The 15,998-nt window shown below is 35.6% G+C and overlaps 1 protein-coding gene across 4 annotated transcripts; it reads right to left on the bottom strand.

The window, feature by feature from the left end:
- Positions 1 to 415: 415 nt before the first annotated feature.
- LOC107924098 (uncharacterized) lies at positions 416 to 14,982 on the bottom strand. Of its 4 annotated transcripts, none has more exons than XM_016854378.2 (16): positions 14,743 to 14,958; positions 14,045 to 14,177; positions 13,802 to 13,862; positions 12,170 to 13,673; positions 12,028 to 12,059; positions 11,131 to 11,263; positions 10,670 to 10,767; positions 10,303 to 10,347; positions 9,651 to 9,756; positions 3,485 to 3,611; positions 2,760 to 2,875; positions 2,224 to 2,300; positions 1,774 to 1,908; positions 1,298 to 1,366; positions 806 to 1,099; positions 416 to 702 (listed from the first exon to the last, which is right to left on the bottom strand). In XM_016854378.2, exons 2-15 carry the CDS (start codon positions 14,167 to 14,169, stop codon positions 827 to 829), a joined length of 2,901 nt encoding a protein of 966 aa, XP_016709867.1. In that variant the 5' UTR covers positions 14,170 to 14,177; positions 14,743 to 14,958; the 3' UTR covers positions 416 to 702; positions 806 to 826. The 4 variants fall into 4 exon arrangements, with proteins under 4 accessions (XP_016709867.1, XP_016709866.1, XP_016709865.1 ...); XM_016854377.2 differs by having other exon boundaries at positions 416 to 684; XM_016854376.2 differs by having other exon boundaries at positions 416 to 1,099; positions 14,743 to 14,982.
- Between the last annotated feature and the right edge of the window lie 1,016 nt (positions 14,983 to 15,998).

The following is a 15,998-nucleotide window of genomic DNA, read 5'->3' as shown; positions in this document are numbered from 1 at the left end:
GCTTTTTATAACCTAATAATTCTACTTGACAAGCTAAAGGAAAAGCAATCCCTCAATGTGACAAAGTGCTTTAAATTAGTGCGGTAGTCAGTAGATACACTTTAAAGCTTTATTTAGATTTCTGAGGTGGGTAAAGAAGTCCACGTGCGTATCCTTCCAGAAGGTAAAGTGGGTCCATCATCCTTTCTTTTTAATTTTCTTATACGCTTTTTGAGATTACCTTTATTTTTAGGGGGACACTATATATTAAGGTAAAAGAATAGGGGTCCCTATGGAAATAAATTTGATTAAAGTGAAAGTAAAATTAGTGAGATTTTCCATGGGAACCCAAATTGCCAAGTTGCCATGTTGAAGTTGAGGTTCTATTTTTTTAAAAGAAAAATAAATATTTTCATTAACCAAATGCGTCAAGCTCTGGTTTCAGATTCCACAACATTGACAGGGAATTTGCTCAGTATGACTACAGTCCCAAATATTAATCATGATCTTAAGCAAGAAAGCAACAAAAATTAAGCATAGGCACTAAACATGAAAAAAGTACATAAGAATGGCTGAAATCAGCATATCAGATTCATTGACTTAAACCATAACGTCTGTAAACCATAACGTTAATTCCCATGCTGCTTGATAGAGATGCGGCCGTTCCCGATCCTTGTTCAAGGTTTTATGTTGCCATTGCTGAAGCTGATATTGTAGTCGACGCTGATGGGGGTGTGTTATTTTATTTTATTTTTGTGTGTGTACGATTGCAGATATTCTTCTATTACTATAAGTAGAGATAATGTGGCAGAGGATAACTTCTAACCTTTTTGCTGATTTCATTGAATTACTGTCTTAACCAAATTTGATAATCTGCTCCTTTATCAATGAACTTTTGCCATCTCCCATCCAACTGATTTTCCTTTGAAGGATTCCAATCGAAATGCCCTAGTTTGATCACTAGCATATTGCCGACCTGAGCAACATAACCTTCGGTATTGGCGTGGTATATCTTGACAGAACTTCGGCAGTGGATCCCAGCCCGTCTTCGAGCTTCTATTAATTCCGTCAAGACATCACGGATGCCAAATTCATAAAAGTGGTCATAAAATATTACAGGCTGCAATATTAAGAGTGGAAAATGTCACAAGAGTGCATTATAAAAGTATGAAATCTAGACCATGTCCATCCTTTGATGCTCCGTTATTAGACATTTGAAGAAATAGGGAAAAAAACACACTGTACAAGAACATATATTTCTCAGAGTTCTGGTTGTGCCCATGTGTAGAATCATATAGAGATTTTGATGACAACTTACAGTTCCCGGATGCGTCAAGATGTAAGCATATCCTTGTGTAAGCTTATCACGGGGAAAAGGCCAGTGACCCTAAAATAAAACTCAAAAGTTAGAAACTGTAGATTGATGCAGACATTATTTACGGAAGAGGTGTCAGAGATCACAAGTTCACGAGACACTTTATAGCCATCTACAGGTACTTGGGTTGATGAAGAGGTGTCAGAGATCACAAGTTCATGAACTGAAATGACTGTAAGATGTGTAACCTATTCTGAAATTGGCTATGCTCTAAACTGGACTAAAAAGGAGAAAGGATAGTACTTTAACCCTCAAAGTGAGACATGAAACCATAGAATCTTAAAAGTTCCTTTTAGCTTTAGGATTAAGGTGTTAACAAAAGTACACCTATGCGATTCTCAGAAAAATGGTACTGCTCCGAGTTTGTGTACTGCATATGCAATGTATATATGCACTTCTATTAGAGATATAGGGAGCACCTGGGTAGATCCCGTATCATGGTTCTCTAAAAACGTACATGCGCGTGAAGGCCACCATCCCATTACTCCTGTTGGTTTTCCTTGAGGATCTATCAGTCTCCAGTATTGATCATGTAAAGCAGAGTGGAGTATCCCCTGCAATGGCAAATTATTTCTTCATTTGGAGGAAGCAGCAGCTATCTTGACAACAAATTTTCTATAATGCTTATAATGGAAATTATATGGTCATCCGAAACACGAGTTTAGCCTATATTTCAGATAAATGATACACAACAATTTCCTGGTAGGAATTATAATGATAATGAGACGTTAATTTATTTAACATGCACAAAGTATAAATAGACAAAGCAAAAGGGGAGCAGGCAGGCAGGGCCCCCTTTGGCTTGTCCAAACACTAGACTTTTTGGTAATTTCTTTCTCAAAATGGGGTAAAAATCTATCAAGGAATACCTTTGTCGTGACATCAAAAGCTGAGGAAGTACCACCAGTGGCATTGATCCAGTTTACTATCCGTTGCCGGTGAGCATCTAGACATGTAAACAATGTCCCAAATATCATTGTAGGGACTAGGGTAACTCTAAGAATATATATATTAAGGGACAAAGAAACACATGGTACTTTCATCTAGTGACCAGAAAGACCTAGAGGCACAAAACATGAGTAAGAGAGGCTTCCTGATTTAAAATGGGGATCATGTTGCACATTGCACAAAGTTGACTAAACAAGCAAAAATATGAATATGATACTATTGACACAAATTAGAGGGAAAAAACTTCATATATCATAACTTTGACTATTAACAAGAACTTTTGAAAGGCCCCCATATAAGATCTACTTCAATAAAATGCCTGGCAAAGAAGTTGTAATTTTGAAAATGGTAACAAAAGATTATACAAGCTTAAGGAAATTGGAGTTTGCTATTGTCCAAAATCTCAAACAAAATCAGACAAAATTTTCATATTTCATAGGTAATACTAAATGATTACCTTGATTGTAACATAAGTTACCATGTTCATAAGCCATACTGTCCCAATATTCTCCTATAGCAAATGCAGGATTTGAAGCTTCTATATATTCTTTCACAAATGTTCCAGAGAAGCCTCTGCAAACAAGGCATTAGTGCTGTTAACAACGGCATCATCCATGTTATGCTTCAAATGCTTTTGCCTTCTATTTCCACCTTCTTGGAGTCCAGTAATTAAGGTAGTTCTCATCAAAAACTCAAACTAATCTTTGAACTTTGTAATGCATTGTAAGTATCAACAATTTCTCTTTCTGGAATATATAAATAATACATATATGTATACTAAGCTTGTATGGATGAAGTATTGCAACTCTGTGCAATATCAGGCTATTAAAATTCTTAGATAATTGAGGTTGAATACATGATATTAGAAATATTGCAAGAACTTGGCTTACTACCAAAAAAGAAAAAGAAGTATTGCATGAAATGATGCATTATAATTTCTACGTTATAAAATACTAACTTAATTCAAACATGTAGAATTACAAGGTTGGTTTTAAGTGCTTACATGTTTCCCCCTGCCAGTGGTTTACCACTACAAAATTTTTACATTAATTATATAGTTTTTAATATTTCACTGTTACATTAATTATTATTTTTATTAACGTACATATTGTTCACATGCAACACACACGATAAATAAAAGGATGGCATGTAAGTGTAGAAGGACAACAGAAACACCTTCACCTCACAAAGTCAAGCCGCCACCCATCATAACCAATATCATTACGGAGCCAGTATAACCATTCCTTTACATCTTTTCGCACAAAGTGCTGCGAATGATCAATATTTGGTGCCGCATGGAAGATATCACCTAAAAGTAACACTCATCAGTTAAATTTATAGGAAGTCATATTTTTTTATGAACTCAATAATTGGAAATATCATTCCATCTGGTTCGATCAATACCAATTTCTAATGTAGTTAGTCAGAACTTTGTCAAAATGTCAAAATGTCATTGCTCTAGTTCACATATTTTAGATCAGTTTTTAGTAGCCACTGGACTTTGATTAAATGAATAGGGGTGGAAAAAAGCCCCTAACCAGCTAGGTTCTGCCAATCCCTCACACTATAGGGGTACGGCTTAAAAAAGATCAGGTTTTGGGGCGGGGTGGGACAATTTGGTCATTCAAATTTTCGAGGTCAAGTCGGGGCAGGTAAAATTTACCCGTCCCAATATCTTTACTAGAATGCTCCTCTTTTAATTTTATATCTTTTATATTTTTGAATTTTCTATGAATTTATAACATTTTAATTTTATAAAAAAAATAATTTAGATTACAATTTCTTAATTTTACAATATTTTACATAATATATTTAGTTTACTTTTATCATATAGAAGATTATGTAAAATTTTGAGATGGATTGAGGTGGGATCGGCAAAATCATTCCAGGATTGGAGTCACAAGCTAAAGTATTGAATAAAGTTGGGGCAGGTGGTTTGAGTATATATAAGTAAAAATCAGGTTGGGGTCGGGGCAGGCAATAAACTATCTCTTCCAGCTGCTATATCTATAAATGAACGACTAGTATAATTTGATATGGTAAAACTCAATCCACCTCTGAGTGTCTTTTTTTATTATTTACATTTTCTTTTACCAGGAAAATGTTGAAACCTATTTAAAGGTTTTGATTTGATTAAGAAACATAAGTGTTTAAAACCTTTGCAAATTGCTAGAGCCTAGTTCCACATAAAACATAACAAACATAGCCTTAAATTTGACAATCTGTTATGCGCCTTGGCGTAAGATCTAGTCACAGGTCTAGACGAGAAAGTATCCTTGCTTCGACCTATGGTTACTCAAAGGCAAATTCGTCTTTGACTGAACCCCCTTCCCAAACTAACGTTTGTGATAAAAAATAAAACCCCCCTTTTATTTCATATTGGCAGCCTTTTTATAGGCTGTTAATTACAAAGGAAAATCCTAATCTAATTCCTAATTTAAAGTCCTAATAGAATTCCTAATTTAAAGTTTATAAGGAAATAAAAAACTTAGTAAAACTAAAACTCCAAAAGAAATTAAATAAATGTAGAATTCTAATTCCTATTCCTCCGTTGATATTGTTTTCCAATGAAAACATCTATATCATTACTCCCCCTCTCGGAGTTGAGCTTGTCCTCAAGCTCAAATTCAGGATAAGCTGCTCGAAAATTATTAATTGGTTCCCAAGTGGCATCTTCTTGAGGGCATCCTGCCCATTGCACTAATAGTTCCCGCTGACCCCGATTAAGCCTGGTATTAATAATAGCTTGTGGAGTAGGCAAGGCCTTGCCATCATATACTAAGGGCAAGTCTCCGACCGCATCTGGTTGAGGTCCCTTGTATTCTTTGAGGAAAGAAACATGAAATACATCATGTATTCTACTGCCTGTAGGTAATTCAAGCTGATAGGCCACTGATCCTATTTTGTTCAAGACTTTAAAAGGACCAAAATATTTTGGCAATAACTTGTGATGCTTCTGTTTAGTTATCGTCAATTGTCGATACTGTTGAAGCCGTAACCAAACCCAATCCCCGACTTTAAAATTCAACTCTCTGTGCCCCAAATCATAAGTGGCTTTCATTCGTTGCTGAGCTTGCAAGAGTCTATCCCGAGCATTGTGTAAAAGTGCATCCCTATCTTGTAGAGCCTTATCCACAGCTTCAATCCTTGTAGAACCAGCTGAATAGGAGAGAAGTCGAGGTGGATCCCTACCGTATACTAATTGGAAGGGAGTGGCCTTTAGGGCAGTGTGATATGAGGTGTTGTAGCAATACTCAGCCCATGGAACCCAATCGACCCACTATTGTGGACATCACTAGAGAGGCATCGTGGGTACATTTCTATTGTTCGGTTAACTACCTCTGTCTGACCATCAGATTGGGGATGGTATGCTGAGGAAAAAGCGAGCTTAGAACCACTTTGACGAAATAATTCCTTCCAAAACAGGCTGAGGAAAACTTTATCACGGTCTGAAACTATGGATTCAGACAAGCCATGAAGTCGGAATACCTCTGCAAAAAAGACGGTAGCAACAAATATAGCAGTAAATGGATGGGACAAAGGTAAAAAATGAGCGTACTTCGACAGTCTGTCCACAACCACCATAAGTACCGATTTCCCTTTTACTTTGGATAGACCCTCCACGAAATCCATAGAAATATCAGCCCAAACATGTTGTGGTATTGGAAGAGGTTGAAGTAAACTTGCGGGCTGTAAATTTTTCCATTTGTGGCGTTGGCATACTAAACAATGTTGCACAAATTCTGAGGTTGCAAGCTTCATTCCTTTCCAAAAAAAATCTTGGCGAAGACGATGCAATGTTTTCAATTCCCCTTCATGTGCCATAGCATGTATAGAGGAGATAAGAGTGGGAATAATTGGTGAGGTAGGTAAAAGGTACAACCTCCCTTTGAAGAAAATCAACCCATCTTGTGCAACCCAATCGGGCCCCAACTCTCCTTGTAGAATTCTTTGCTGGAGTTGTGATAATTTTGGGGAAGCTTCTATTTCTCGTCTGATGGCTTTAAGAATTTCAACTTGAGGGAATGAAACAGTCATGAGGTGTGGTAAGTCTTCGACTTTTCTAGATAAAGCATCTGCAGCCCTGTTCAACTTCCCTGCTTTATATTCCACTCGGAAATCAAACCCCATTAGCTTGCTGGTCCAATGTTGTTGTGGAGATGTCGTACGTCGTTGGTCTAACAAATACTTAAGACTGAAATGATCAGTACGGATGAGGAAATGCCTTCCCCAAAGATAGGGTCGCCAATGAGTCACTGCCTTTGCCAAACCAATTAATTCACGTTCGTAAGCAGCCAACTTAAGGTGTCGATCTGCAATCTTGCAACTGAAAAAGGCAATGGGGTGTCCCTTTTGCTGTAGTACAGCTCCAAACCCGCTGTCCGAAGCATCACATTCAACCACAAATTCCTCCGCAAAGTTGGGTAATTGCAAAACTGAGGCTGCTGAAAGAGAAGTTTTTAATTGGGTGAAAGCAACATCAGCTTCCTTAGTCCAGTTGAAGGCATTTTTCTTTAGAAGAGATGTTAAGGGTGCAGCCACTTGTCCATAATTCTTGATGAATTTTCTGTAATATCCTGCCAACCCAAGAAAGCCTCGTAGAGCCTTGGTAGTTTTAGGAGTTGGCCAATCGGTGACATCTTTAATTTTAGTGTGATCAACCTCGACCCCTTCACCATGGATGACATGACCGCAGTAGGTTACCTGAGACTCTTCAAAGAAACACTTGGATTTCTTTAAGAACAACATATTATCCCGCAAGAGTTCAAAAACTAATCTTCCATGATGCATATGTTCAGTCCATGTTTTGCTATAAATTAATATGTCATCAAAGAAAACTAAAACAAACTTACGCAAGTAAGGGCGAAAAATGTCATTCATCAAACTCTGAAATGTGGAAGGGGCATTGGTAAGCCCGAATGGCATGACAAGAAACTCAGTGTCCATGGTGGGTTCGAAAGGCTGTCTTTTCCACATCAATAGTTGCCATTCTAATTTGAAAATATCCCGATCGTAAATCCAATTTTGTAAAATATTTTGCCCCATGAAGTTCGTCCAACAATTCATCCACGACAGGAATCGGATATTTGTCTTTAACAGTGCAAGCATTAAGCTCTCGATAATCGATGCAAAAACGCCATGACCCGTCATGCTTCTTTACTAATAGTACTGGAGAAGAGAATGGTGATCTACTGGGTCGAATGATTCCTTGTTGTAACATTTGGTCACACTGCTTCTCAATCTCATCCTTTTGAAAATGTGGATATCGATAAGGCCTGACTACAATTGGTCCCGTTCCTGGTTTGAGAGTTATACGATGGTTACATTTGCGGTTAGGAGGTAACCCAGACGGTTCTTGGAATAAATGCGCAAATTTTACCAGTAGCTTATCTAATACTATATTAGTTAAATCCTGTCCCTGTATCAAGCTGAGTCGTGGAACTTCCTCTGGGTGCTGCCCTTGCCAGAGTATCTTCTTCTTGTTTACTGCAAATTGCATAATTAAGGAGCTGAAATCCCATAAAATTGGACCAAGGGTACACAACCATTTAACCCCCAAAATCATATCAAACCCTTCTAATGGTATTGTATACAAATCAGCTTGAAAGTTGTCATTGGCCACAACGAACTGTACTGATTTACAAATGCCAATGCTAGGAACCCGTTCTCCGTGTGCCACACATACTTGCAACCCCCTTTTCTTTTGTATTTTCAGTCCCAATCTTGGCACTAGACCTTCGCGTAGAAAGTTATGTGTACTACCTGAATCAACGAGAACTAACACTGTTTTTCCTGACACCTTTGCTAGTAGTTGCATAGTAGATGAATTGCAAGTTCCTCTAATGGCATGTAAGGAAATTCCAAGATCATCTACCTCATCATCTTGCTCATCTTCAATATCTGGTACTTCTATCCAAAATAGCCTTTTACATTTGTGCCCCATGGAGTAAGACTCGTCACAATTATAACACAATCCCTGACTCGTCACAATTATAACACAATCCCTTAGCCTTTCTCTCCGCCATCTCTGCTCGTGTCAATCTTTTGATAAATGGTGCGGAAGAACCTATTTTGCTGTTATTCCCCATTGGTTTCGTTGTTTGTCCTCCTCCCTTTGCAAAGCTCTTAGTTGTTGGAATAATGGAATTGCTGCCAGTGTTTTGGGAAGCTGACCAGTTTAGATTGGTTTGAGATAACATCTTGGAAGAGACTTTTTGTTTCCGTTCCAAAGCTCGAGCCATATTCATTGCAACTCCAAGGTTTCCCGGTTGTTGCATCTCGATATCAATTCTAAGTTCCTCTACTAATCCGGCAGTAAAAAGGTTTACTTGTTGTCGAGGTTTAAGATCAGTAGTCCTAGCCAGTAGTGATTGAAATTGACGTTGATATTCTTCTACCGTCCCAGTTTGTCTCAAGTTTGCAAGTTCCCCCAAGGGGTTATTACTCATAGGTGGCCCAAACCTGACATGACAACACTCTCTAAAACGCTCCCAATCCAAATTTGCCTCCTCTTCCTCGATTTGATCAAACCACAATTGTGCTTCTCCTAAGAGATGGAATGAAGCTAAGCCGACTTTGTCTTCTTCGTTGGTCCGCTGATTGCCAAAAAATTTTTCGCATCTTTTTAACCATCCTAAAGGATCACCAACACCATCATAAGTGGGAAATTCCATCTTGGAGTATCTTGGCACCATGCCCCCACCGTGTTGTGAATCTGAATTTCTTTTCTTGCCTCCACTGCTGCCTTGTTCTTCATTATTTTTTTCTAAATTCTCTTTCGTTGCCTTTTGGACCGAAAGAGATAAAATCGCCATCTGCACCTCTAATGCTTGTTGCCTTGTAGCCATTTGTTTCATAAATGCCTCCAGCTTGGCTGTCAAAGTTTTTTCGTCACCCATGACAACTGACTCCGATACCAAGTTGTTATGCGCCTTGGCGTAAGATCTAGTCACAGGTCTAGACGAGAAAGTATCCTTGCTTCGACCTATGGTTACTCAAAGGCAGATTCGTCTTTGACTGAACCCCCTTCCCAAACTAATGTTTGTGATAAAAAATAAAACCCCCCTTTTATTTCATATTGGCAGCCTTTTTATAGGCTGTTAATTACAAAGGAAAATCCTAATCTAATTCCTAATTTAAAGTCCTAATAGAATTCCTAATTTAAAGTTTATAAGGAAATAAAAAACCTAGTAAAACTAAAACTCCCAAAGAAATTAAATAAATGTAGAATTCTAATTCCTATTCCTCCGTTGATATTGTTTTCCAATGAAAACATCTATATCACAATCATGATCCAGGTTGCTACTCAATTCAGCACTTCTAAAACAAACTAATATCATATACATACCACTTGAAGGATTCCCATGGCCCTGGAAATTTGGATCATCACAAACAATAGCTTCAGGCCCCCATGCAAGTTTGCCGCCAAAAATATTCCAGACGCCATTTGGACTCTGAAATGAGCAAAAATTATTTAAACAATAGAATTGTTAAGTTATTGTCATGCTTTCAGCCATGCCATTAAAAGATCAGTAATGCCATAGTTAGAAGTTTATACTTCTGTATTTATGTCATTTGACTTCACAAAGGAAGGTTAGCAGCAAATTTTTTTTCTCAGTTTTTGTAGTTAAGATTGTATACAATGGATTATTAACAACCACAAAATAAATTGGTTTTCCAGTATTGAACTTAAAATAAGCAAATAAGCAAAAGGACACGTACAGCAATAAATAACCAAACTCTTGAAAATTAGAAAACAAATAAAGAATCCAAAACCACTCACTTTATTCTTACATAGTTTGAAATCAAAGGGACATTTAGTTATAGATAAAATATACATATTTGAGATTACTGATCATAGTTTGGAGAACATGAAGAATACCTCTTTGTCAGAGTGAATTTTACCAAGTCTTTCAGATATCGAAATACAGTCACAAAAAAAGTAAATTTGGGACTTTAGAAAAAGCAATTATCAAGGTAAAAAGACAAGCACGGGCTACCTGTTTATGTGCGCATCTATGGTTAAGCACAATATCTCCCAATGCCTGCATACAGAGGCAACAAAATATAAGGTTCAGTTCACCATAAAAGTATCATGTTTGCAGCTTCCAAGAGGAAAGATCAGGTTTCATGATAATGTACCCTTAAATAGCTTTTAAAGAATATAAGATTAGTTCAAAAGTCAAAATAACAGTTGTATCTGTTCCGAACACTTTGTTATTACTCCAATGATTTTCTGAATAATGCCCATAAATATAAAGAGAAATTCCACTTTGAACCAAAAATAAGAAAATGTCAGAAGCAAGAAGAAAGGAAACCCAAAAATTAAGCACTAAAGCTACTATTCATAAAAATTGGTCCACATACCAGAAGTTCCTGAGAATGCATTTCCTCTATACAAGATTTCAGGTCTTCGACAGATCCATATGAGGAGTTCAAGTTGTAAAGATCAGAAGGCATATAACCTGCATGTTATTCCATAAAACTTATAACAGTGTGTGAAACACAAAAATGAACCTCCACAATGTTTAACAACTGCAAATATATTAATTGATATGATATTCTTACTACTGAACACATAAAGTCAGAAGAAAAACTAGCAGCTCATTAAGTTGATTTCTTAGGATTGCAAGTTTGCAACATTATCATAACATGAGCATGACATTGCTCTCCGGTCCAGAATAACCACATGCATACAGTGTATGTCATCCATAATGACAATTTATTTTATAAAAGGTGATAGAATAGCTTAAATTTCAGATGAACAAGAATTCTGATGACAAACAAGATAATAATAGATGAAACAATTGAAACTATTGGAGATTTACCTTGGGGTGCAACAGATTGTGTTGGTGGTGGGAGCCATACTGCTGTTATCCCAGAATGAGATAAATCAGCTGCCTTGAAAGCTAGCTCCTGGTACCATTGCCTTCTCCAACTTTCCCAATTGAAACCTTGGAACTTGAAGACCAAGAAATTAAGAATTATGAGTGATAGAAGTTTGAACAATAGATTGATATCTGCTTTAATGAAAAATACTTTTATCTGTTTCATAGTTAGACATCAATAACCTCACACGAGCCTCAATCAAATAAGCTTAAGTTCCTTTGGTAGGAAAAAAAAAAGTTATCTCTAGTCCTACCTAGTTTACCATAAAAATGAGACAAGATGGACAAAGAATGAAGTTATAGGCAAGAAGATGTTCCTGATGGAATCAGAGAATTCTCTAGGTGCCTTGAAAGATTTTGAAAATACATCATAGACAGCACCACCATATGAGCAAAACAGAAAAAGAAAACCTTTACCCACCATGTAAGGTTTAAGGAATGAAAGCAATAAGGTATCATGTGGTCTGAGTCTGATTGATCAGCCATGGATTTAGATTCATATATTTTAATCATATGCATACCTAAGATCATAAATCAGTCATTCCAACTACTCCAAGGAATGAATTACATAGCATGGATCCATGCTACCATAAGTTAGTATTAGAAAAGGTGTAATGCTCCCTTAAATAAACAAATACAAAACCTAAAAGTAAATATGTAAACTAGATGTAAGTCCTATGATTAGCCAAATAAAATCATTTCGTTTTCCAAACATAATAGATATTTGACCAGGATGATATATTTAATAGATATCTCAGCTTTAAGTTAAAATCATGAAGCCTCTGTTAGCGTCATAAGGTATGAATCAAGAGTGAGTAAATCCAACCATCAACTCACCACAATTTCTCGTCCTGTTCCAGTTCCTGGCTCTGCATTGAGTTTCAAATTCTAATAAAAATTAGATACGATCCTTCTACAAAGTTGTTTAGATAACGATAAAAAGTACATTTAAGAAAAAAAAGAAAGAAGGAAAACTAACCTATTTTTGTTTCTTCTGGAATCCTCTTCCATTTAACTGTCTTTCGCTGGAGTGCTCGTTCCAAAGCTTTCCGTTTCTTCTCTATTACTTCTTTTTCGATAACATGTTCAGTAAGCATATCACCTTCTCTTAGCTTTTCTTGAGCAATAGACCAAACCTCATCAAGTTTGGGCAATTCCAACGATTTAAAACTGGAATTTAAGGCTTTAGATATGTCTGTCTTTCTAGGAGGAAACTTTGGACGGATGCTCCTAATCCTTCTTGCCATCCACTGAGGTATCTCTTTACGTGGACCATAACTCAGAAGTTTCCATTTCTGTGAATCATCATCAGTCAAAAGGTCTATCCTCCCACCATTAGCTATATAGATGACGTCTTCATCATCTTCCTTTTCTGATCTTTCCTTCAACAACAATGACTGTGCCATCTCTGCTCTCTGTCTCCACATCTTTAAAGCACTCTCAGATGTCCTCAGTGACCTCTGCAGGGCTTCACATCTTCTCATGTAGGCATTGTCTCTTGAACATGTTATTTCTTTGGAAGCATCAACAGCAGCCTTGATGCTTTCCAACTCAGCCTTAAAAGCCTTGGACAAAGCCTTCTTTCTTTCAACTGCTTCTTTCTTTATTTTCTCCAGTAAAGACCTAATCTCCTCTTCCTGCTCAAGAGCCTTTTTCCTACTCAACTCTTGGAATTCAAGCAATGCCTTCTCAGCATTACTGGATCGGAGTTCAGCTGCATTTGCTTGTACTTGGGCCTGTTGCAACTCCAGTTTCAACCTATCAAGCTCACTCTCTGAAACCAATAGTTGAGCTTCTAAATCACTGACAGCACCTTGTAACTTAATATTCTCAGACTGAGCAGAAGCAATAACATCAATGGGATTTACAGCGTCAGTGAATACTGCTACAGCTTGTGTAGCCTCATCAATGGCATTTTCAGCCACATCAAGGGCCTTATTTATAGCATCTTTAGACTCCTCTATAATTGAGAATATAGTACCTTCGGTTGATTTTCTTATCTGTTCATCAATTTGAAAAGCTGACTCAGCAGCCAAGGTTTCTGCAGCTGAAATCCTCAGCTTGGCATCTTCTAATATGTGAGATGTGGCCTGTCGGAAAGCAACCTCCGCTAACTTTTCAACTTGTACTGCAAGTTCAACAGCATCTTGTCTTGCAAGAACCAACTTAGATTCCAAGGCAAATTTCTCTTTCACTGACTCCTGCAGCTTCTGATGGAACAGAGATTTGGTCGACTCCAGTTCTGAAACAGCCAATTCTTTGTCATGCAAAACGGAAGCCACATATTCCTTCTGTTTAGCCTCAGAACTAGCAAAGTCTTCAAGCAATTGTTCTCTTTCTTTTTCAAGGGCTGCTTGTCTGGCCTTAACCTCAGAAAGAGCCCTTCTCGCCTCCACTAACTCATCTTCTTTCATCTCCAACATTTCATAACTCCCCAACAAAGAACCATCCTCATCATCTGTGACATTGTCTTTGGAATTATCCTGCCACAGAAATTTAAAAAAAAAAAATAAGGATCTATTCCCAACTTTTTCGCACAACACTCGCTTAGCTTTTACATTCATTTATTTTTTAAATAAAGGAAAACTAATGACAAACACTCATGACTCACCCTATTTGAGGCAGCAACTATCCTTGGTCTGCACTGCCAGTTTCCAGTAAGTAAATTCTTCCTGCAAGAACATCATCTTCCATCAACGATTTGATAATAAGTTCGCATTTCCTATAACAGCCATTCATTTCTAAATAAGTATATGTATAAAAGTCAAACCATCATATAAATACCAAAGAAAAAGACAAGAGGCTTTGAGGAAGTTATCCAAAAAAGCATGGAGTTCAAACTTAAATAAAGAACCTTTTCCTGTTAGAAGAGCTTCCCAAGACTAAATGAAACTGCCCACGTGGCGTGCCTAATGAAACAACAGGGAAGTGGGGAAGAAGCACCCCAAAGGCTGAACTTGGTAATACAAAAACACCCATTTTGCTTTCTGTCAAGAGACAATAAGAACTTTAGCAACCTTTTGGACTTTACAAAACCAACTATAATTAATTAGCAAACAAGTTTCTATCATAAAAAGTAAGTCATCTTCTGCGTTATAATTAAAAAAGACGAAGAAGAAGACATTGCCCTGATAATTGCTTCCAGAAAAAAACAAATCAATAAAGATCTCAAGACCAGCATAAACAAATAAAGATCTCTAGAGAAACAAAAAAGTAAAAAAGACAGAGATAAACCTCTTAAAAGTGAACATTGTGATGCATTTTTACACAAAAGTCATTAAATCATGTAAGAGTAAAGAAATTTAAATCACAAAAAAGTCTGCTCTATAGGAGCAGATAATGCCATTGTCTAGACTATTGCTTCAAAAACAAATAAATAAGAGAGACACGAAACCAACCTAAGAAACTAATCAATTCTAGCAGAAACAAAAGTAAAAAATACAAAACAAATAACCATAATAGAGAACATTTTAATGCATCCTAATAAGCCATTGGATTATGTAAAACAAACGGAAACATGTTTAAAAGATTAAAAAAAAGAAACAATGAAACCTGATATGTATTGAGCTGAAAAGAGTTGTGGGAATTCAGTTCATTGTATAGGTTGAAGGGTCGAGTATTTTATTAGACGAAAGAGAAAATAAAAAGGAGAAATTGGGTTTGGAGATCAGCATTTGCAGGGGAAACAAGAAAAGGGAAGAGAGAGGAAATGGAGGGGGTGAGTCAGGCAGTTTCTATGGTAGAGAAAAGTGGAGTGGCCTTTTTTGATTTGCGTCATTTTACTTAAATTATAATAATAGTAATTATTTATGTCATATTTATGCAGTTTGACTATCAATCTATTGCCCTTAGGTGCACTTCTAGGTTCCAACAAGCTTTGTTTTTCCACTCAAATACAAATACTGATATTGAAGTATTTTTAGTTTTGTATTTTTGCCTTTTTGAATAAACATATCAAAATATCTATATTATATTAATTATTTAAAATTTTAAATTAATTTTATATCTATGTATATAATTATTTTAAAATATTTTTTCATCATTGATTTTATAAATAATTTACAATAATTATTTTTTTATACACCATATTAATTATTTAAAAATTCATATTTCATATATTATTATATTAAATTATTTAAATACAATTTTTATTAATTAATTTTTTACTTTCTAACATTAAATTTAAAAATACATTTTAACTATGTTAAAAAATACATTTTAAGTAATAAAACATTTTTCCAATACTTTCAAAAACTTTTTTTTTCTAAAAGAATTTCTCAACAACAACAATAATAAAAAGCTAAATCTAAATGAATTTTAAAATTATCATTTTATTTAAAAAATTATAAGTTGCAACGATTTCAATCTTATAAATGCATTAGATTAAAATTATCCAAGAGTAATATTATGGAATAAATAGTAAAATTGTTCATAAACTATGGTTTAATATGTAATTATATACATGAATTTTGATTTTATATAATTTTATACATGAAATTTTGATTTGATTTAATTCTTGTAAATTATTAATACAATTATTGATATAACATCATTTTATGTTTATATATAGTATACATAAATAATTATAGTTATCCACTATAAAAATAAATTGATGTATTTATTTCTTTAAATGTGGATGATTAAATCAAAATTAAAATTTTAAGTATACATTTGAACTACAATTAGAGTTTTATAGGTATATTGCACCAAATTAAAATTTATGTATACAATTGCACATTAAATTAAAGTTAATGTATAATTTTGATATTTATCGCTAATATTATAAATATCGTGTTATTAAACTCCAA

Source organism: Gossypium hirsutum, chromosome A11, assembly GCF_007990345.1.
Source record: "Gossypium hirsutum isolate 1008001.06 chromosome A11, Gossypium_hirsutum_v2.1, whole genome shotgun sequence".
Taxonomy (NCBI): domain Eukaryota; kingdom Viridiplantae; phylum Streptophyta; class Magnoliopsida; order Malvales; family Malvaceae; genus Gossypium; species Gossypium hirsutum.
Note: the sequence above shows the minus strand (reverse complement) of the source record. Positions and strands in the feature narration are given on the sequence as shown.